General features: G+C 45.1%; 1 protein-coding gene across 1 annotated transcript in view; it reads left to right on the forward strand.

Moving 5' to 3' along the window:
- LOC144790753 (uncharacterized) overlaps positions 1 to 16,595 on the forward strand; it is a 752,701-nt gene that overhangs the window by 504,680 nt on the left and 231,426 nt on the right. Inside the window, exon 11 of the mRNA XM_078665457.1 lies at positions 7,414 to 7,551. Coding sequence (XP_078521583.1) covers positions 7,414 to 7,551 — 138 coding nt within the window. The remainder of the gene's footprint in view (positions 1 to 7,413; positions 7,552 to 16,595) is intronic.

Here is a 16,595-nt window from a genome sequence, read left to right on the forward strand (position 1 = left end):
GCCTGTATACTCTTCCTAAGGTCCACAAATGCCGGGACAGTCCGCCAGGGCGGCCGATTGTCTCCGGCATAGGTGGTCCGACGGAACGACTATCTGAATTCATAGATTGCTTCCTGAGACAGTATGTATATAACCTTCCGTCCTTCATTGAGGACACAAAACATGTTCTAAACCTACTGGAAGATATAATTTGGGAAGATGGCATGTTACTAGTTACATTAGACGTGGTATCATTATATACTATCATTGATCACAATCTAGGTATACGTGCTCTGGATCACTTTCTCAGCCAACGACCTGCTGAAATGTATGACCATATTCAAATGTTACTGCGAATGACAAAATTAGTTTTAGAGAACAATGTGTTTATGTTTGACGGAAAGTGGTTCAGACAGCTCCTTGGGACCGCGATGGGTTCACGATTCGCTCCGTCTTTCGCCAACCTATTCATGGGTTGGTTCGAGGCGGAGCGAATCTGGGGCCCGGCGGGAAGTGAGTGGACCCAATATATACATTATTGGGGACGCTTCATTGATGATTGCCTGTTGATATGGACAGGCTCAGTTGACTCACTGAAGGGTTTTTTCGAATACCTCAATGAGAATGCATATAATTTGAAATTTACTACGTCCTATGACACACAGAGCATAACTTTTTTGGACGTTGAGTTGTTCGTTGAGGATGACAGAATTAAGAGTAGGATGTTTAGGAAACCGACGAGCTGCAATGCAATTCTTCATGCAGAAAGTAGCCATCCTAGTTGTCAGAAAAGATCCATACCCTATGGTGAATTTATTAGGGCTCGTCGCAATTGTGTGAATGACAAAGATTTTGAGAGCAATCTGTTGGACATGTCAAATAGATTTCGTAACAGAGGTTACAATGAGGAGACAATCAGATTAGCTGTATCCAAAGCTAGGAAAATTAGAAGAGAATCCACCCTGAAGAGACACAAAAAGGAAGATATAATTGGTGATCAGAAAGTGAGACTAATTACGAATTATGGTGTAGACAGCTCTAAACTATTCACAATTTTGCAGAAACACTGGCACCTTCTTGTCATGGATAATGATTTAAGACCACATCTATTTGACAGACCGAGCTTGACTTTTAGGAGAGGGACTACCTTGAGGAATTTATTAAGCCCAAGCTACCCAAACAAATTGAACAGAACTGATTGGCTCAATAGTTTTAAGGGGTTTTATAAATGTGGTCGTTGTGTGTCCTGTAGATGGGCCAAAAAGAAGGTACTAACCTTTGAATATAATAATTCTGGTACATATACAATTGGAATGTTTATGAACTGTGACACCACATTTGTGGTTTACGTGATATCGTGCTCCTGTGGAAAGATTTATGTAGGGAGCACCATTAGAAGGCTTAGGGACAGAATTGCAGAACATTTTAGAGCTTTAAAAAATGGTGATACACGCTATCCGATTGCATCCCACCTAGTACAAAATTTTGCGAATAAAGATCAGCATTGCTTCACATATCATGGTATAGACCATATTAAAGCAGACCCCCGTGGTGGGAATAGACTTTTGCAGTTGAGAAGACGTGAAGTTCAATGGCTGATCAAATTGAAGGCCGTGGAATGCGGTCTCAACGTGGATCATGAATTTGAATTCTACCTGGGTAATTGAATTTGAAGTATTATGTACATTTCACATTATGAATGAAGAGCTGGAGCATGTCTTATTGACATGTTATGTTGTTGTTTTGTCGCCTCGAGGACATACACAATATCCAATGTGTACATTATATCACATAGAATTGTTGAGACTGGGATGATTCTATGTTTAACAGACGTGAATAATTCTCTAGTGCAAATTTGACTAAAGATGATAGCGCTAAGGACACCTACCTTTCGGCTACCTCTCACTTTGTGTTGGTAATTTGTGACTTTGAAACGACACATTATGGTTTGTGTAACTCGTATGTATCGTGGACTGCTTGGTTAACGCATTGCAGTAAATACTTGCTCAATAATACACTATTGGGATATAGACATATTGTGAATTTTGTACTGTTAGTTCACAATCACTGCTCTAGACACTTAGACTAACAGCTAGGATTATGTGAAAATATGAATATAATTATTCGAAGTTGGCGCTGCCAGTTAATTTATTTGAAACAAATCATAATCAATAATTTATAGGTATAATATGGCACGATAACGTATATAAGTGTAGAATATAATTTAGAGCACTTCGAATCATTGGTTACGCTGCTTATTTGAAATAAATCATAATCAATATGTTATAAGTATAATATGGCACGATAACATATATGAGTGTTGAATATAATTTAGAGCACTTCGTATTATTGGTTGCGCTGCTTTAGCCAATGTCATGTAGATAAATGATTGCTTTTTATTGGACCTCACCATTCTTAGATGGCGCCCTTAGAACTGGTGCGTTTACGTGCTAATGGTTGCTTACATGAAGCCTTAACAAGATGGCGCGAATCAGTTTATCCAAACGCTAAAGTTTTAAGATATTTGTTTACGAGTTTTGCACATTACTATATATAATTTTCAACGAGGGTTGAAATAATTTAGTGAGCCTCTGAATAGGGGATCGCGTCTAGTTAGTTAACATGAAGTCGATATACTACTAGGGAAGACAACACCATTACAAAATGGCGCCCGTGTAATCATGCCTGACGCGAGGAACGGTTACCTATATTAAGCCATTACAAGATGGCCCTGATGCAGAACGCCACGATATACGCGACTCGAGATACACTGCAGGGTGAGTTTTAGACTGGTGGGATTATTATGAGAGTTAGTATCGATACACATATTTATGACTGTATGGCTTGACTTTCAGATACGTACCCGTATGGATTTAACATTTGGAGTTTGAGAATTAGGAACACAGAAATATTCACGAGGATTTACAATGTACATTAGGTGAGATTAATTATTCAACGGGATATAAGGTGCCATATACCAACTTACTCATGAAAGCTGGTCTTTCTGATTTCGATATGTGACTCAGTTATTTAATTAACTTTTGTAGATATGCTTTCATCCTCATAATCGTTTGAGGAGAATACAATCATTTTTGAATCTGGATTGAGAACCTTGGATATTGGGAATTGGCTTGACAACGTACATTAGGTGAGGTTATGATTTAAATAAGGGATATAAGGTGCTATGTACCAACAGATACATGAAAGTCGGTTTTTCCGAGTTTGATATGTAACTCATATATTTAATGAATTTTTGTAGATATGTTTTCACTTCACATCGTCTGAGGAGAATACAAAAATAATTTTGAACCTGGATTAAACGAAACAAACATGATCCAGTTGTCGGTCTAACTTGACAGATAACACCAATACTTATTTGGTGAGTCCTTATTGATTCGTAGTCTTATGTATGAGGCACTGTAAACTACTACCCTAAGTTGAGCAGTTATCTTACTATTATGGACTTTTTTGTAGGGTTAGATATGTATATACCTGCATTGAAAATTACTGTTTAATGCAGACGGAATATTGGATAAAGTGTTACAGTTACTGACCAGATCACTTGAGATTACACAGAGTTAAGGGTGAGTGTATTATCTCATTTATAGATACCATGCAATGCTCTAGCTAACCATGCATCATATGGTGATCACAAACCACTCATTTGATTTTATTAATATGAATAGTTAATGTATACTTTTTCATGAATACAGAATCACGAATTTGGCGATTGTTTCTTCTTTCACACTCACATTGATATAGTTGTGAATTAGAATTTGGTTTGAGGGTGTTTCCCCTTTACTTACTTTGATTGCTTCTTGTGGAAGCAAATGTTGACAATGTATATGTTACTGAACTTAGAATTGATTGTAACTGTTTTGGGTTGCAGCCCTGAGGAAGTCATTGTCTTACAGACAGACGAAACACGTGTTGGCTGCGCATTTGAATAAATTGGAACTACTCAAGACACTTTATCTGTTTTGGATTGAAGATTGGATGATATTGATGATTGATGATCACTACTGATAAAGACATTATTTGCAGAGTGCTCGGAGGAATATCTTAACATTGACCCTTGGTTTCTTCAGAGGTTGTGGTAACCAATCTCTATTCTCTTCCTTAGCACCAACCGTACTGATTATTATTGAAACAGACTTGATACCTATACTTTGCTGTGCGCTCCTATAAACCGTTACCATTTTTGCAAATATTGAGCATATTTCATGCAGGAGAAAGGAATTGTAAACGTGTGTACAAACACCATACCTTTTTACAACTCTTGAACAATAACTTGCTTTATATAGTAGTTCATATGACAGCTGTGCCATTTTTAGGTACTGTAAACAACAATTGGTGTCACTAATACTCAAAAGTGTTGGCCCTGCTTGGACTTCGTCACTGAAGAGCTATAGTGTGATGATGATATAATTTGTAAGTTCCTATTGCAGCCAGCCCTCTTTGCGCAAATTACTCATATTCTGGATAAAGGTGATCCAGTCTGGTGAAAACTATGCATTACATAGTCTTTACATAGTCTTGCTACTGGAGGACATGCTTCTTCAATAATATTAAGACTTAAAAAAACAAATTTGCATTCAGGCTCATATCATCATCTGGATACATTGGGTCTGGCCATGAGTGAACCAGTAAACCGAGCTTGCGGCGCAAACACCTCTTTGTGAATGAATCGCAATTATAAGTGGTGTGAGGTTTATTGCAATCAGTACTTGCCAGTACAATGAACTCCACACCCCTGTTGAAATTTTGGCAGGTCAAACTGGAGAGTGAAAAATGCACAGAAAATGTGTGAGACATGTGCATTCTAATGCAGTTGAGACCAACATCTCCATGTTATGCTACTTTTTCACAGTAAAACTATTTCAAACACATTGGTGTCAGATTTTATTGGATGCAATAATTATGCCAATCTGACTATGGGGCTCTCATAATCAGGGCCATAATATCATTTTCCAGCCTAGCAACTCCTAACTTTGTAATGTTTCCTTTAAGTGTCAGATAAACAGCAGGTAAACACTGTTCTTAGAGTCCCCAACTGTGTTTAGTGTTTCATATCAGATTATAAAATAGAATCTGCTGTGAAGAGCAGCTAGACCCTGATGACATCATCAGAAGAAGCACTGGCAGTCATTATGCCCATGGTTTCAAATGTTTTCCTGCTGTGTGATTTTGTGCAGCTTACAAAGCTTAATAACAGAAAGATGTTGCTTCAGCGGGTGAGAGTCTTTCCATTACAGCGGGGGAAGGACAAGAGCAGAGGGAGGGTCAGTGGAAATGGTTTATTGCCACCCCTATACTAAGTAAGTTTTCTGGATCATTGTTTCCCAGACTGTGGGTTGCGACCCACTGCTGAGTCGTGAGCCGGTTTTTGGTGGGTCACCAAAGTCCAGACAATAAATACAGTTGCCTTGAAATTCCATATTTATTGTATCATATTTTCAGCGCTTCAAAAGCAGAGGCCACATGTCAGGCTATTTCTCCTGATGCTTATTTCTTAGCACTGGACTGGTGTTATAAATTTCTCTCATCCTGCAGTCAGAGAAAGAAAAGTAAAGTGAAGTATGTGACAATACCGCTGCGGTACATGAAGTGTGAAAGAAAATCTGGAGAATCTCATTTTATCTAGTACACAACAAGATGTAAATACCTGTAAATAAACAGTACACATTCAGCAGGTAGGAAAGAAAAATGAATCCCATTTTTTGTAATTTTGAAGTGTGATGGAAACAGATTTTAGTAGAATTACAACAAATTGAGACACTTTACTTGGTGATGAACACTCTACAATGCACCATTGCATTCTACCCCACTCTGCTCTACACCACTTCATTCTACCCCACTTCACTGTACCCTACTTCACTCAGCACCACTGCACTCTATGCCACTCTTCTGTGCCCCACTCTACTCTACAACGTTACACTCTACATGACTGTACTAAACACCTCTTTAATGCCACTCTATGCCACTCTTTCCCATTGCTATTCTGCACCACTTCAAGTTTGCCCCAATGCACTTTATACTACTGTACTCTACTCTGCCCCACACACTTTCTTTCTCTCTCTATATATATATTTAGATATATATATTTATAAATAATATGGCAGGAGGTGCCGAGGAGGTATCATAATTACATTTCCTTCATATATATAAAGTAGGATTAATCCTACGGTCTTCACAGCAAAAGCATATGATGGAAATTCTGTATTTCCAGGATTGTGTTTAAAGTTTTATTTTTTTATTTTTAGAGAATCTAGATTACCTATTCAATCTTTGAATCTACATGTCCAACATAGAAAATATAATTTTATAAATAGAACACAATAGCAGTTTGCATTGTTTAATATGTGGTAGTGCATACAATATATTTGGCCATCTTAACGCTTTGAACAGCCACTCTCAATATTACCTAACTCATGTTCTTCATTATATAATCACATCGGAGGTTTATAGCTCTGGGTTTGCTCTGGCAGGGTTCATTCATTCCAGTGGTAACAGGTGCACTGTGCACACATGTTTCAGGCGTGAGTGCAGTGGCGTAGCTAGGGGGGGCTGTTCACCCCGGGTGGCACTTTATTGGGGGCAGTAGGACTGGCTGCACGTGAGGTGAGCAATTTCGGCGAGTGCATGGTAAGTGGGTTTCTTTTTTTTTTTTTTTTACTTTTTGTCATCTGAATACCCCTCCCCCCAACCCCGCCCCCACTCTTACCTGCACCAGCCGTCCCTGAGCGGCAAAGCCAGGGACCAAAAGCACTAGCTAAACCACTGCAAGAGTGCCGAACTCATTGAGGTATGGTAATATTTAGCCAATTAGTTAACTTATACAAACTATAACTGTCTTTCCCTGTTATATTTCATGATATTGATTTTAAAAATGTTGTATTTTGTACTTTTATGACAGTAATTGCCGAAATAAAGTATTTGACTGACTGACTGGTAATATTTATTTCCATAAAAGGCACTTTTTTTGTTAAAGGTATACTATGTAATCTCAGATATCAATGATTTACCTCTACTCAGGTATATAAAGACTACATTTAATCCTCTACTATTTTTGGTTGTTGTGCTTCTTATACAACAGTATTAAATCCAATAATTGTGAAAAAAAATGCCATCACCTGCCGAACACAACCATTCAAGCCACCTCACTGTACGCTTCTAAGACCACTGTTAGGAGAGGGTCACTGCATTATAAATTTAAAATTAATATATATTAATTTATTTCTTCCATTACAAAGTGAATATTGCAGGTGCATATTCGGTGAAAAAAGGCCTTTTCTCCGAGAGAGTCAAAGAGAGTATACAAATGTCATATTGTAGGAGTCATCATTGCATCTTTAGCTCTGCTCGTAATTTATTTACGGAGCATGTACTACAGATCGTTTCACGCTACTGAGCCTGTTAATTACTTTTTATCAGGTATTGAAATGGAAATAGTTAATAGCTGCGAAAAGGACAATGGCGGCTGCCATCACCACTGTGAGCACAAGACCAATGGACCACTCTGCTCTTGCAACGATGGGTATTCCCTTCACACGGATGGGAAAAGATGTGAAGGTAAAATCTTTCATTTAAAAAAGCACTGAATGTGAAATAGCTCTACACATTTTACTTGAAAGTTAGAATGTTATGCCATATGTATTTGTTATGATTAGGACAGTTACCATATCTCAAGCACTTTACATGAATTTAGCTGCATATATTTTAATTTTTTTTTACCTAATATTGAATATCTCCTTTAAGAAATCTAGGGCCTATGTACAAGAAACTGGCAGAGCGTGGTGTTTTTTTTTTTTTTTTTTTTTTTTTTTTTTTTTTTGGTAGACCTTTATTGCACATGTTGAATAAAACACAGCGGAGTGCCTACAACCCCCTGGCAGGGCCGGCCGCAATCAGTGCAACTTACATTCACATTAGATCTCAGTAATACACAACTTTGGTACAAATGCAGTCCCAGACTGAGCTCCTGTAGGCACCATATATGTTCAAATTGCAGTGGTCAGAGCATACGATGATGTCAGCCGTATAGCCCTCATGTGATCTCGGTCTCATTTTCTGATTGTGCAGAACGGAGTCAACCGACTAACAAGCCCAACACCCTCCCACCCCTCCCACCCCTGGTCTAAGTGAGCCTAACTATTGGACATATACCACTCTCAAGGTTCAGTTGTCGCAGGAACCGGCCTAGGGTGCACGGCCATCTTAGGTGACGTATCGCCGATCTTACAGCGTATACTCGGATCGCAGCTGGGCAGAATAATGCAGTCCGGCCTGCTCAATCTATCCCATCAAATGTTTATCACTCATGAAGCACAACAGCACGAGCACATTGCACCACGCAGCCACCTTCACCGCTTTCAAACAACAGTCAATCCGATACAGTATCATGTTCCGGTATATCAGCAATCGTATTCCTTTCGCTATCTGAATCTTCTAGAGACAAGACATACAGCGTAAATGGAGCCCATATGTCTCTCGGGCGAGATCTCTCCGGCAAATCCTCATAATAACAGGTCAGTTGGTCTCTGCAGTGCGCCATATCCTTCAGCCATAGTTGCATGTCTGGTGCCCTCCTACCCCCCCATCCCATAGCGACTCTCCTCTTGGCTAATTGGAGTGCCAGTACCACTAGACGTCGTGATTGTGCTGCCACCCCAGAGGCTATACCCAACAGGCAGAACCGCACATCAAGTGGAACCTCAACCGAGGTCATAACCGTCAGACACTCTGTTACCGCCTTCCAAAAGTCATACACACGCGGGCAGCCCCAGGCAAGATGTATAAAATCAGCATCATCCGCACCGCATCTCACACAGCACGCAGTAGTGCGAAGCCCATACCTGACCAGTTGAATCGGTGTGTAGTACCACTGATGCAAAAATTTATAATGTAAGAGCCGGAAGTTTCCATTTATCACATATCCTCCCGTCATGCTGCAACACTCATGCCATTCGTCATCAGTAAGCGGGTCAGGAAGACTTCTATCCCATCGTGCTCTTGCCAGGTCCGCCCCCCCACCCTCATCCTCCTGTGCAGCCTTGTATAGTTTAGAGACTAATTTAGCCCTGTCCTTCGCTGTGTAAAGTAACTGCAATGCACCGAGTGTTGGGGGCTCCTCTGGGTATGTTGGGTACAAATCCTTTATCGCAGCCCGCAGCCGGGCATAAATAAAAGTAGGCATGCATGTATTAGCCGATCCAGCCGTCATGGCCTGCAAAGAGAGAAACGACGCCCCGGGAAAAAGGTCCCCCATGGATTGCAATCCGGCCTCCCTCAGGACTTGCAACCCTCCGATCTCTCCAGTTACTGAAATATCAGAGTGGTAAAGTAGCGGCATAGCCGGTGCATATAACGGCAGGCGGGCCGCTCTACGACCAAGTTGTTCCCAAGCCGTCGCTGTAATCCGCACTGTGTCTATCTCTCCCTTCTCAAAAACCGAGTGTTCATTAACTACCATGGCCCTCAGCGGATATGGCAGAACCGCACTCGCCTCTAGCGCCACGTGCGGGGTGTATGGTGGAGCATTCAACCAATAACTCGCAAAATGCGCCTGTGCGCAGAGATAGTACAGCCTCATGTCCGGCAGGGCGAACCCTCCCAGTGCATACGGCTTGGTCAACACCTCCCAGGTCACTCTTGGTTTCTTGCCAGCCCATGTGAGAGTTATTAGGAGCGATCTGATTCTTGCAAAGAAATGCGACTTCAACGGGATAGGGATATTAATGAAAAGGTAGAGAAATTTTGGCAACACCACCATTTTAATTAGGGATATTCGGTCCGCTAGAGTCAACGGGAGTCGAGTCCAGCGCGCCACTTGATCTTCTAGTTTCGATACCGCAACACCATAGTTGGCTCGGATAATCTCCTGGCAGTCCCTGTGTACCCAGACCCCCAGATACCGAACTGACTCTGTTGCCCACTCCAGGGGGAACTCCAGCTGGGTCTGGCGGGTCGCCTCCGTGAGCGGCACGATCACAGATTTGTCCCAATTTATGGTGAGACCAGAGTGTCGACCAAACTTAATGAATTCGCGTAGGATGTTCTCCAGGTGGAGCGCCGGATCTCTAACATACAGTACCATGTCATCCGCGTACATTGATACCGCCAGAGCACGAAGTGGGAATTTCAATGCGGCTTCAGCATATCGTTGACGCAAAATACAGGCTAGGGGTTCCATCATAATGGCAAACAGTAATGGAGACAGAGGACACCCCTGTCTCGTTCCTCTCTGTATCGGGAACGAGGAAGAGACGCGGCCGTTGACCCTGACTCTTGCCGTGGGTGCAGTGTATAATAGGGCAACGAGTGACGTGAAAAAGAACGGTACCCCCATCCGGTGCAGGACAGCCATCATGTATTTCCATGCCACCGAATCGAAGGCCTTAGCTGCGTCCAGCATGACCGCAGCTGCAGGCAGTTCAGGTTTAAGCAGGTGCAGTACAGCAAAGAGTGTCCTTAAATTATGTGTAGTGGATCTGAGTGGGATGAAACCTGACTGGTCCGGTAAGACCATGACAGGCAGCAGTAACCGTAACCGCGTGGCCAGGATTTTTGCAATTATCTTCACATCAGTGTTCATAAGTGAAAGGGGGCGATATGAGTCACACTTGTCAGGTGGTTTCCCGGGTTTAGGCAGTGCCACCAGCAGTGCCTCCCTCATGGTTGGCGGCAATTGTCCGCAGTCAAACGCTTCCTCCAACACCTGTGCCAGCTGCGGGATCAGTAAATCCGCATATGTTTTATAGAACTCGGAGGGTAAGCCGTCCGTACCAGCCGCCTTACCACTAGGGAGGGCCGCTATTGCATCTCTGAATTCGGCCTCAGTTACGTGAAGCATAAGGAAGTCCTGCTGCCCCCTAGATAGCCACACCAGGGCTACATCTTCCAGATATCTATTCACTTCCTCCTCATCTGCTGTATCCCTATGTGCATAGAGTTGCTCATAATGTTTGGAGAAGCAGGCCAGTATACCCTCTGTGTCAGTAACTACCTTTCCCTGATCCATAATTTCTTGCACTGTGCAGTGTCGTGCCCATGGCTCCCTGATTCTATCCGCCAGGCCTTTGCCTGGTCTGCCCCCTTCGCCATAGTACCTAGCTGTGGCTTTCTTGGAGAGGAATTTTACCTCCTGCTCCGCCAGATCGTTATATTCGTCCACTTTCGTTCGAATGTCTGCTAGAACCGTGCCATTCACTCCCTCCTCTAGTTGCCGCTCCAGAATCAGTAATTCTCTTTCCAACCTGGTCATGGAGCCCCTAACGGACGTGAGCACCCCTGACCTCAGCCCAATGCACGCACCCCTCACCGTCACCTTGAAGGCCTCCCAGACCGTAGCCATTTTATCAACAGATCCCACGTTGTTAGTAAAAAATTCCTCAATAATCTGCCTTAGTTTCACAGACAACACCTGATCCGTCAGTACCCCAGAGGAAAGTCGCCAGGTGAAAGGAGTGGGGACATGAGATGTGAGCTGCAGCACCAGTGTGACGGGAGCATGATCAGAGATAGTACGAGGTAAATGGTCAACGCCCACCACCCATCCACTGACATCTCGTGTCGTTAGCCAGTAGTCCAATCGCGACCAGGTATCATGTGCTGAGGTGTAGCAGGTGCCCTCCCGCTTAGTCGGGTTACGTAGTCTCCATACATCCAGCAGTCGCAACCCATCCATGCCCTCGCACACCGCATCCACTGCCTTCCTACGTGCAGAAGCTCTGTCTTGTTTCCTATCTAGGTCTGAATCTAGAGTGATGTTCCAATCTCCCCCACATATGATAGCCGAAGGTGCAAGTGAATATAGCTTGTTCCAGAGAGTTACATAAAATTCAGGGTCATCCACATTTGGTCCATAAACATTGAGCAAAGTTATCAGTGTGCCACATAATTTGCCCTGCACTAAGATGTATCTACCATTCAAGTCAATGTCTTCATACACAATTTCAAATGGAACATTTCTCTTAATCAGGATCATCACCCCTCTTGCATAGGAAGAATATTTCGTAGCCAGTTTCACCCCCGCCCATTGTTTGCCCACCTTTTCGGCCGCCTTACCCTGAAGGTGCGTTTCCTGAAGGAATGCCACCTGTACGCCATGTCTATTCAAAAAGGCAAACATTTGTCTAGTCTTTTGTGGCCTATTGAGTCCCCGCACATTCCAAGTAATGCATTTAATCTTACCCCCCCCCTCCATAACACCAATCCCGCAATCCACCCTCAATGCAATAGTCTTTCCCCGGCTTCCATCTCAGAGGGCCATCCACAGCCACCAACATCACATAAGAGACAGTAGACCCTCCACCTCGAAGACCGCTCCAGTACCAGACATTCCAAGCGCAGTTAAAGAGTAACATAGGTCTCACTTCCCTGACCAGGTAAACGAACAGTACCCCAACATCCCCCAGAAATTCAACCCCCACCCCTCCACCCACTTCAGCGTGCCCAATATGCCAAAGCAATCCCATTGTCCCCCCTGTCCCAAACCCCAACAGTATCAACAACATTAGTGTGTGGGGATCTCCCATATCGGGGGGCGTAGCGGCACACAACTCTCGCCAGGAATGACGAGAGTGTAGACCAAACTCAAGAACAACATCCTCGCCCCTGCATCCCTGATCCCATGACCTTGCCAGCCAGTATTTAACTATCAAACAGCAGCACAGTGCCAGTGGTGCCCCTGACGTTATCGTGCCCGATGAGACAGCGCATGACTAACTGAGCGTGTCACCAACGAGTAATGCAGCCCTGGCACATTTTCCTCCATGCCCCACCACCCCCCGCCCTGCCTTCCGCTGTGCCAACGGGAGGAGTAATTCAGCAAATATCAATGCAGCCGCAGACAATACGTCCCCACCTGCCATCTTTTCCCTCCCGCCAAAGCATACATGGTATGAGTCTGAGGCATGACAGGGGCCAGTGGACCTCACAATCAGGCAACATCAACCAAAGGCAAAACAATGGAAGTAACATAACGCAGCGATCAGTGACGGCACCCCTGTCGCAGTCAGTAGCATCCATCAGGTCAAGCGACCTCATCCTGCCTCTCCTCTTCATCATCCCGTCGGCCGTTCAGCTCTTTAGCCCGTTTTTTCAGTTTTTTGGCGTAGTCCATAGCCGCCTTAGGGGTAGAAAAAATCTTATTGTCCGCAGGAGGCCCAATCCGGAGACGTGCGGGATATAACATGGCGTATGCTACGTTCTCAGCTCTCAGCACCTGCTTGACCGTGGCAAATTCTTTACGAGCTGTCTGTACCGCCATGGTGAAGTCCGGATAGAACTCAATTTTGTTACCCTGATATTCAATGGAGCCCTTTTCCCTTGCAAGACGTAGAATAGTATCCCGGTCCCTATAGTTCAGGATTCTGGCCACTATTGGACGCGGCGTCGCCCCAGGCGGTGGGCGTTTGGCTAGGGATCGGTGGGCGCGTTCCACTATAAAGACACGGGACAGGTGGTCAGCCCCGAATATGTCAATGAGCATTCTTTCCATGTAGTCCTCCATGCGCCCCACATTCGTTGATTCCGGCAGGCCCGTGACTCTGACGTTGTTCCTTCTGGACCTCCCTTCCAACTCCTCGTTCTTCGCTTGTATGACCGCCAATACCCTTTCCATATTAAACACTTTAGATGAGACTGTGGCTAGACCGTCCTCCGTGGCAGAGACTCTCTGTTCCACTTCCCCCATCCGCTCGTTTTGGCGGTCAAATTGTGTTGCCATTTGGTCGAGGCGGTGATTTACTGATTCCATTGTGCCTTCAATCGATTGTAGGGTCTTTTGCATGGCTACCAATGTGGATTCCAAATTCGGGGCACCCCCTGCAGCCCCCCCCTGGTCTGCGTCAGCGGATGTCTGGGAAGATATGGGCGCAGTTTTTTTGGCTTCAAAGGTGATCTTAGGTTGGTTCCTCTCCGTTCTGCCCATGGCGATATACAGGACAACCCAGGCAAAGGTGCAGATGTAAATGGTAGGTATACCAGGTGTTGTTTGCAGGGATGCCCTAGTGCCTATACCAGTGGGCCTACACCAGCCCCAACCACCTACAGCGCTCTTTATCTCAATGCCAGTAGGTCTTCTGCGTTCGGCGGGAAAGAATCGACCTCCCCAGGGCGACCTCCAAAGTTTCTATAGCCCTCCTGCAGCCTGTAATTCTGTACTCGATAAATATCACACTTGCACAACACCAGGGTCAGGAGTCTCGTGTCCCCCTCTCGCCAGCTCTCCCATGCGGGTCAGTGGTACTTGGCATACATAGCGCCGGTCCAATGTCAATGCTTACTGCACCCAGGGAGCAGGTACTGTAAAATGGCGGGCGCCCCGCGAGCCACCGGGCATCCAGGAGCAGCAATTACCGCAGCAGCTCTCTAGTGTCCAGGGTCACGCAGCAACACATCCCCAGACGATTGCCCGCTCAAGAGGCAGAGTGCCTCCGCTCCGCTCCTTCTCGCTGTGGATCCCCTCGCCCTGCCCCCACCAGCCTCAGATCGCGCGGCGGGGCCCAGTCAGGCCCGGCGCCACCTCCGCAGCCCCGGGCTTGCGTAGCGCCCCGCCCCACTCACCGATACCAGCAGGGCCGAGTCCGGCCCGTCCTCCGCTCCGCCTCCGCCTCAGGGTCACTCCGCCAACAGACTTCGCCGTCGTGAGACCCTCGCAGGACCCAGAGCTCACCTCCGCAGGCCCGCTCTCGCCGGGATCAGCCAATGTCCCAGCCCCGGCCAGCTCCTCCAGCAGCGGGCGGGGCTCCCCCGCAGAGCGCGGCGTCTCCGCCAGCAAGTGCCCGGCTCAGCGCGGCTCCGGTCCAGGAGCGCCGAGCGCAGCTTCGGATGACAGGTACAGAAGATTCCAGCGAGCCCTGGACACCAGCGGGGTCCTCTCAGTCCAGGTACAGGGCACAGGTTAGCGATTCTGAAGGATTAATGGGCGAATTTTTGTTGGTCTAGACGGAGCCTCACGTAAGTGCGGCCATCTTGTCCGGCGCCCTCTAGCGCCCCCCGGCAGAGCGTGGTGTTAGTTCAAAATTGGTAATGCTGCGCTCCGTCAGTTTCAAAACGCTGGAATGAGCCGTATTTACAAAAATACGGCGCACCCCTGCGTTTCCACTAGCGCTGGCGGTAAAGAAGCTGCCTAGCACCAGGGCAGGTGCACATTTTGGTAGGGTGCCTGCCTGCAGGGGGGATTGTTTATGTGCAGGATGGCACACCTTCCTGCACATACACAATCTTAACAAGTGATTTGCTTTCTCTATGTGTGCTGCAGAAAGTAGTACAGATGGAAAGAGAAATATACAAGGAGAAATAAATCTCCTTGTGTCGCCTGTTTAAGACAAGGTATTTTCTGGTCTTATTTTTGGTGCTACCCCATACCTTGTAAATACAGGCAGCGTCAAAAAGCAATGGATGTTGCGGCGGAACGCCCATTGCAACATTCACTGCCCGCCCCTTTCAAGCTAAGTGCTACGTGAATAGGGGCCTTCTTTACAAGGCAGCGTTAAGCCAGGTTAAATGGCTTAATGCCCCCTTGTAAATGAAGCAAAAGACTTAACGCCACCAGAACGTCGGAAAAAGCGATGTTCTGGTAGTGCTAACTCCTTGTAAATATGCCCTCCTAATGACTTGTGCACAGTCTACCTGCAAATACCATAAAAGACCATTAACTCAGTATTGAATGTGACATAATAATCAGACACTGTTAAGATGTTTCTGCTGCCATTCCCTGATCAATCACATCTAAACTGGCCTTACAGACACAAGAGAAGCATATATCTTCCAGTTCCTACAGATCTGTGCCTGTCCAAGGAGTATTGACACGGAGGATGTTTTGTAGTGTTGAGTAGCAGGCGGCCAGTAATCGATGGAGCCAGTTTACTGTAGGCGATATTGAACACATCTGAATTTAAGAAAAATTATTTTAAATTCTATGGTGGACCATTAGAGAGGAACACAGAGAAGAAGCCTTGCACATGGGAGGATATTCCACTTAATTTCTTAAGTCAAATAATATATTGTATTAAAGATGGTAACAGTGAGTAACTGAGAAGTTATAAGTAATATCAAATGGAGCACAAGGGGGAAGCTCTGTGATGCCAGTCAGAACCCCATGTTGAAAGACATCCCCAATAGTCGCAGTTACCCATCCAAGATTGTGTATTATGTAATGGCCCACTTCCATTTGCCCTTTCCCACATTAGCTGGTGGAAGGTCTGAGAGTCTTGGGGAGGCATTCAAAACAAGACCTCACTTCATCCCTCTGTCTCATCTTACACCAGGCATCCAGGCACTCATCCCATCACCTTCATATCATGCCTCATCCACCCAAATATTCAAAAAAGCAGCTCAGCCCACCTGTATTAAGCCTATGAGCTAGCGCTTATGTGATTCAAAGCATGTTATTTACCATCCAGTGCAAAAGGTGATTTGAACCTAAAGATCTCCTTTTCATGGTGCAAAGACCCCTTGCATCAAGCGGACATTACTGGGGTGGATTAGCGTCAACATCCATATGTTTTGACGCAAAGGTCTCTTTACTTAGAAAGCTAGATCAAGCTTTGCATCAAAACCAAGTTTCAGATCTACCAAACTTTCACGCAACACAAAGCAGCGAGGGCAAC

Source organism: Lissotriton helveticus, chromosome 11 (genome assembly GCF_964261635.1).
Source record: "Lissotriton helveticus chromosome 11, aLisHel1.1, whole genome shotgun sequence".
Lineage (NCBI taxonomy): Eukaryota > Metazoa > Chordata > Amphibia > Caudata > Salamandridae > Lissotriton > Lissotriton helveticus.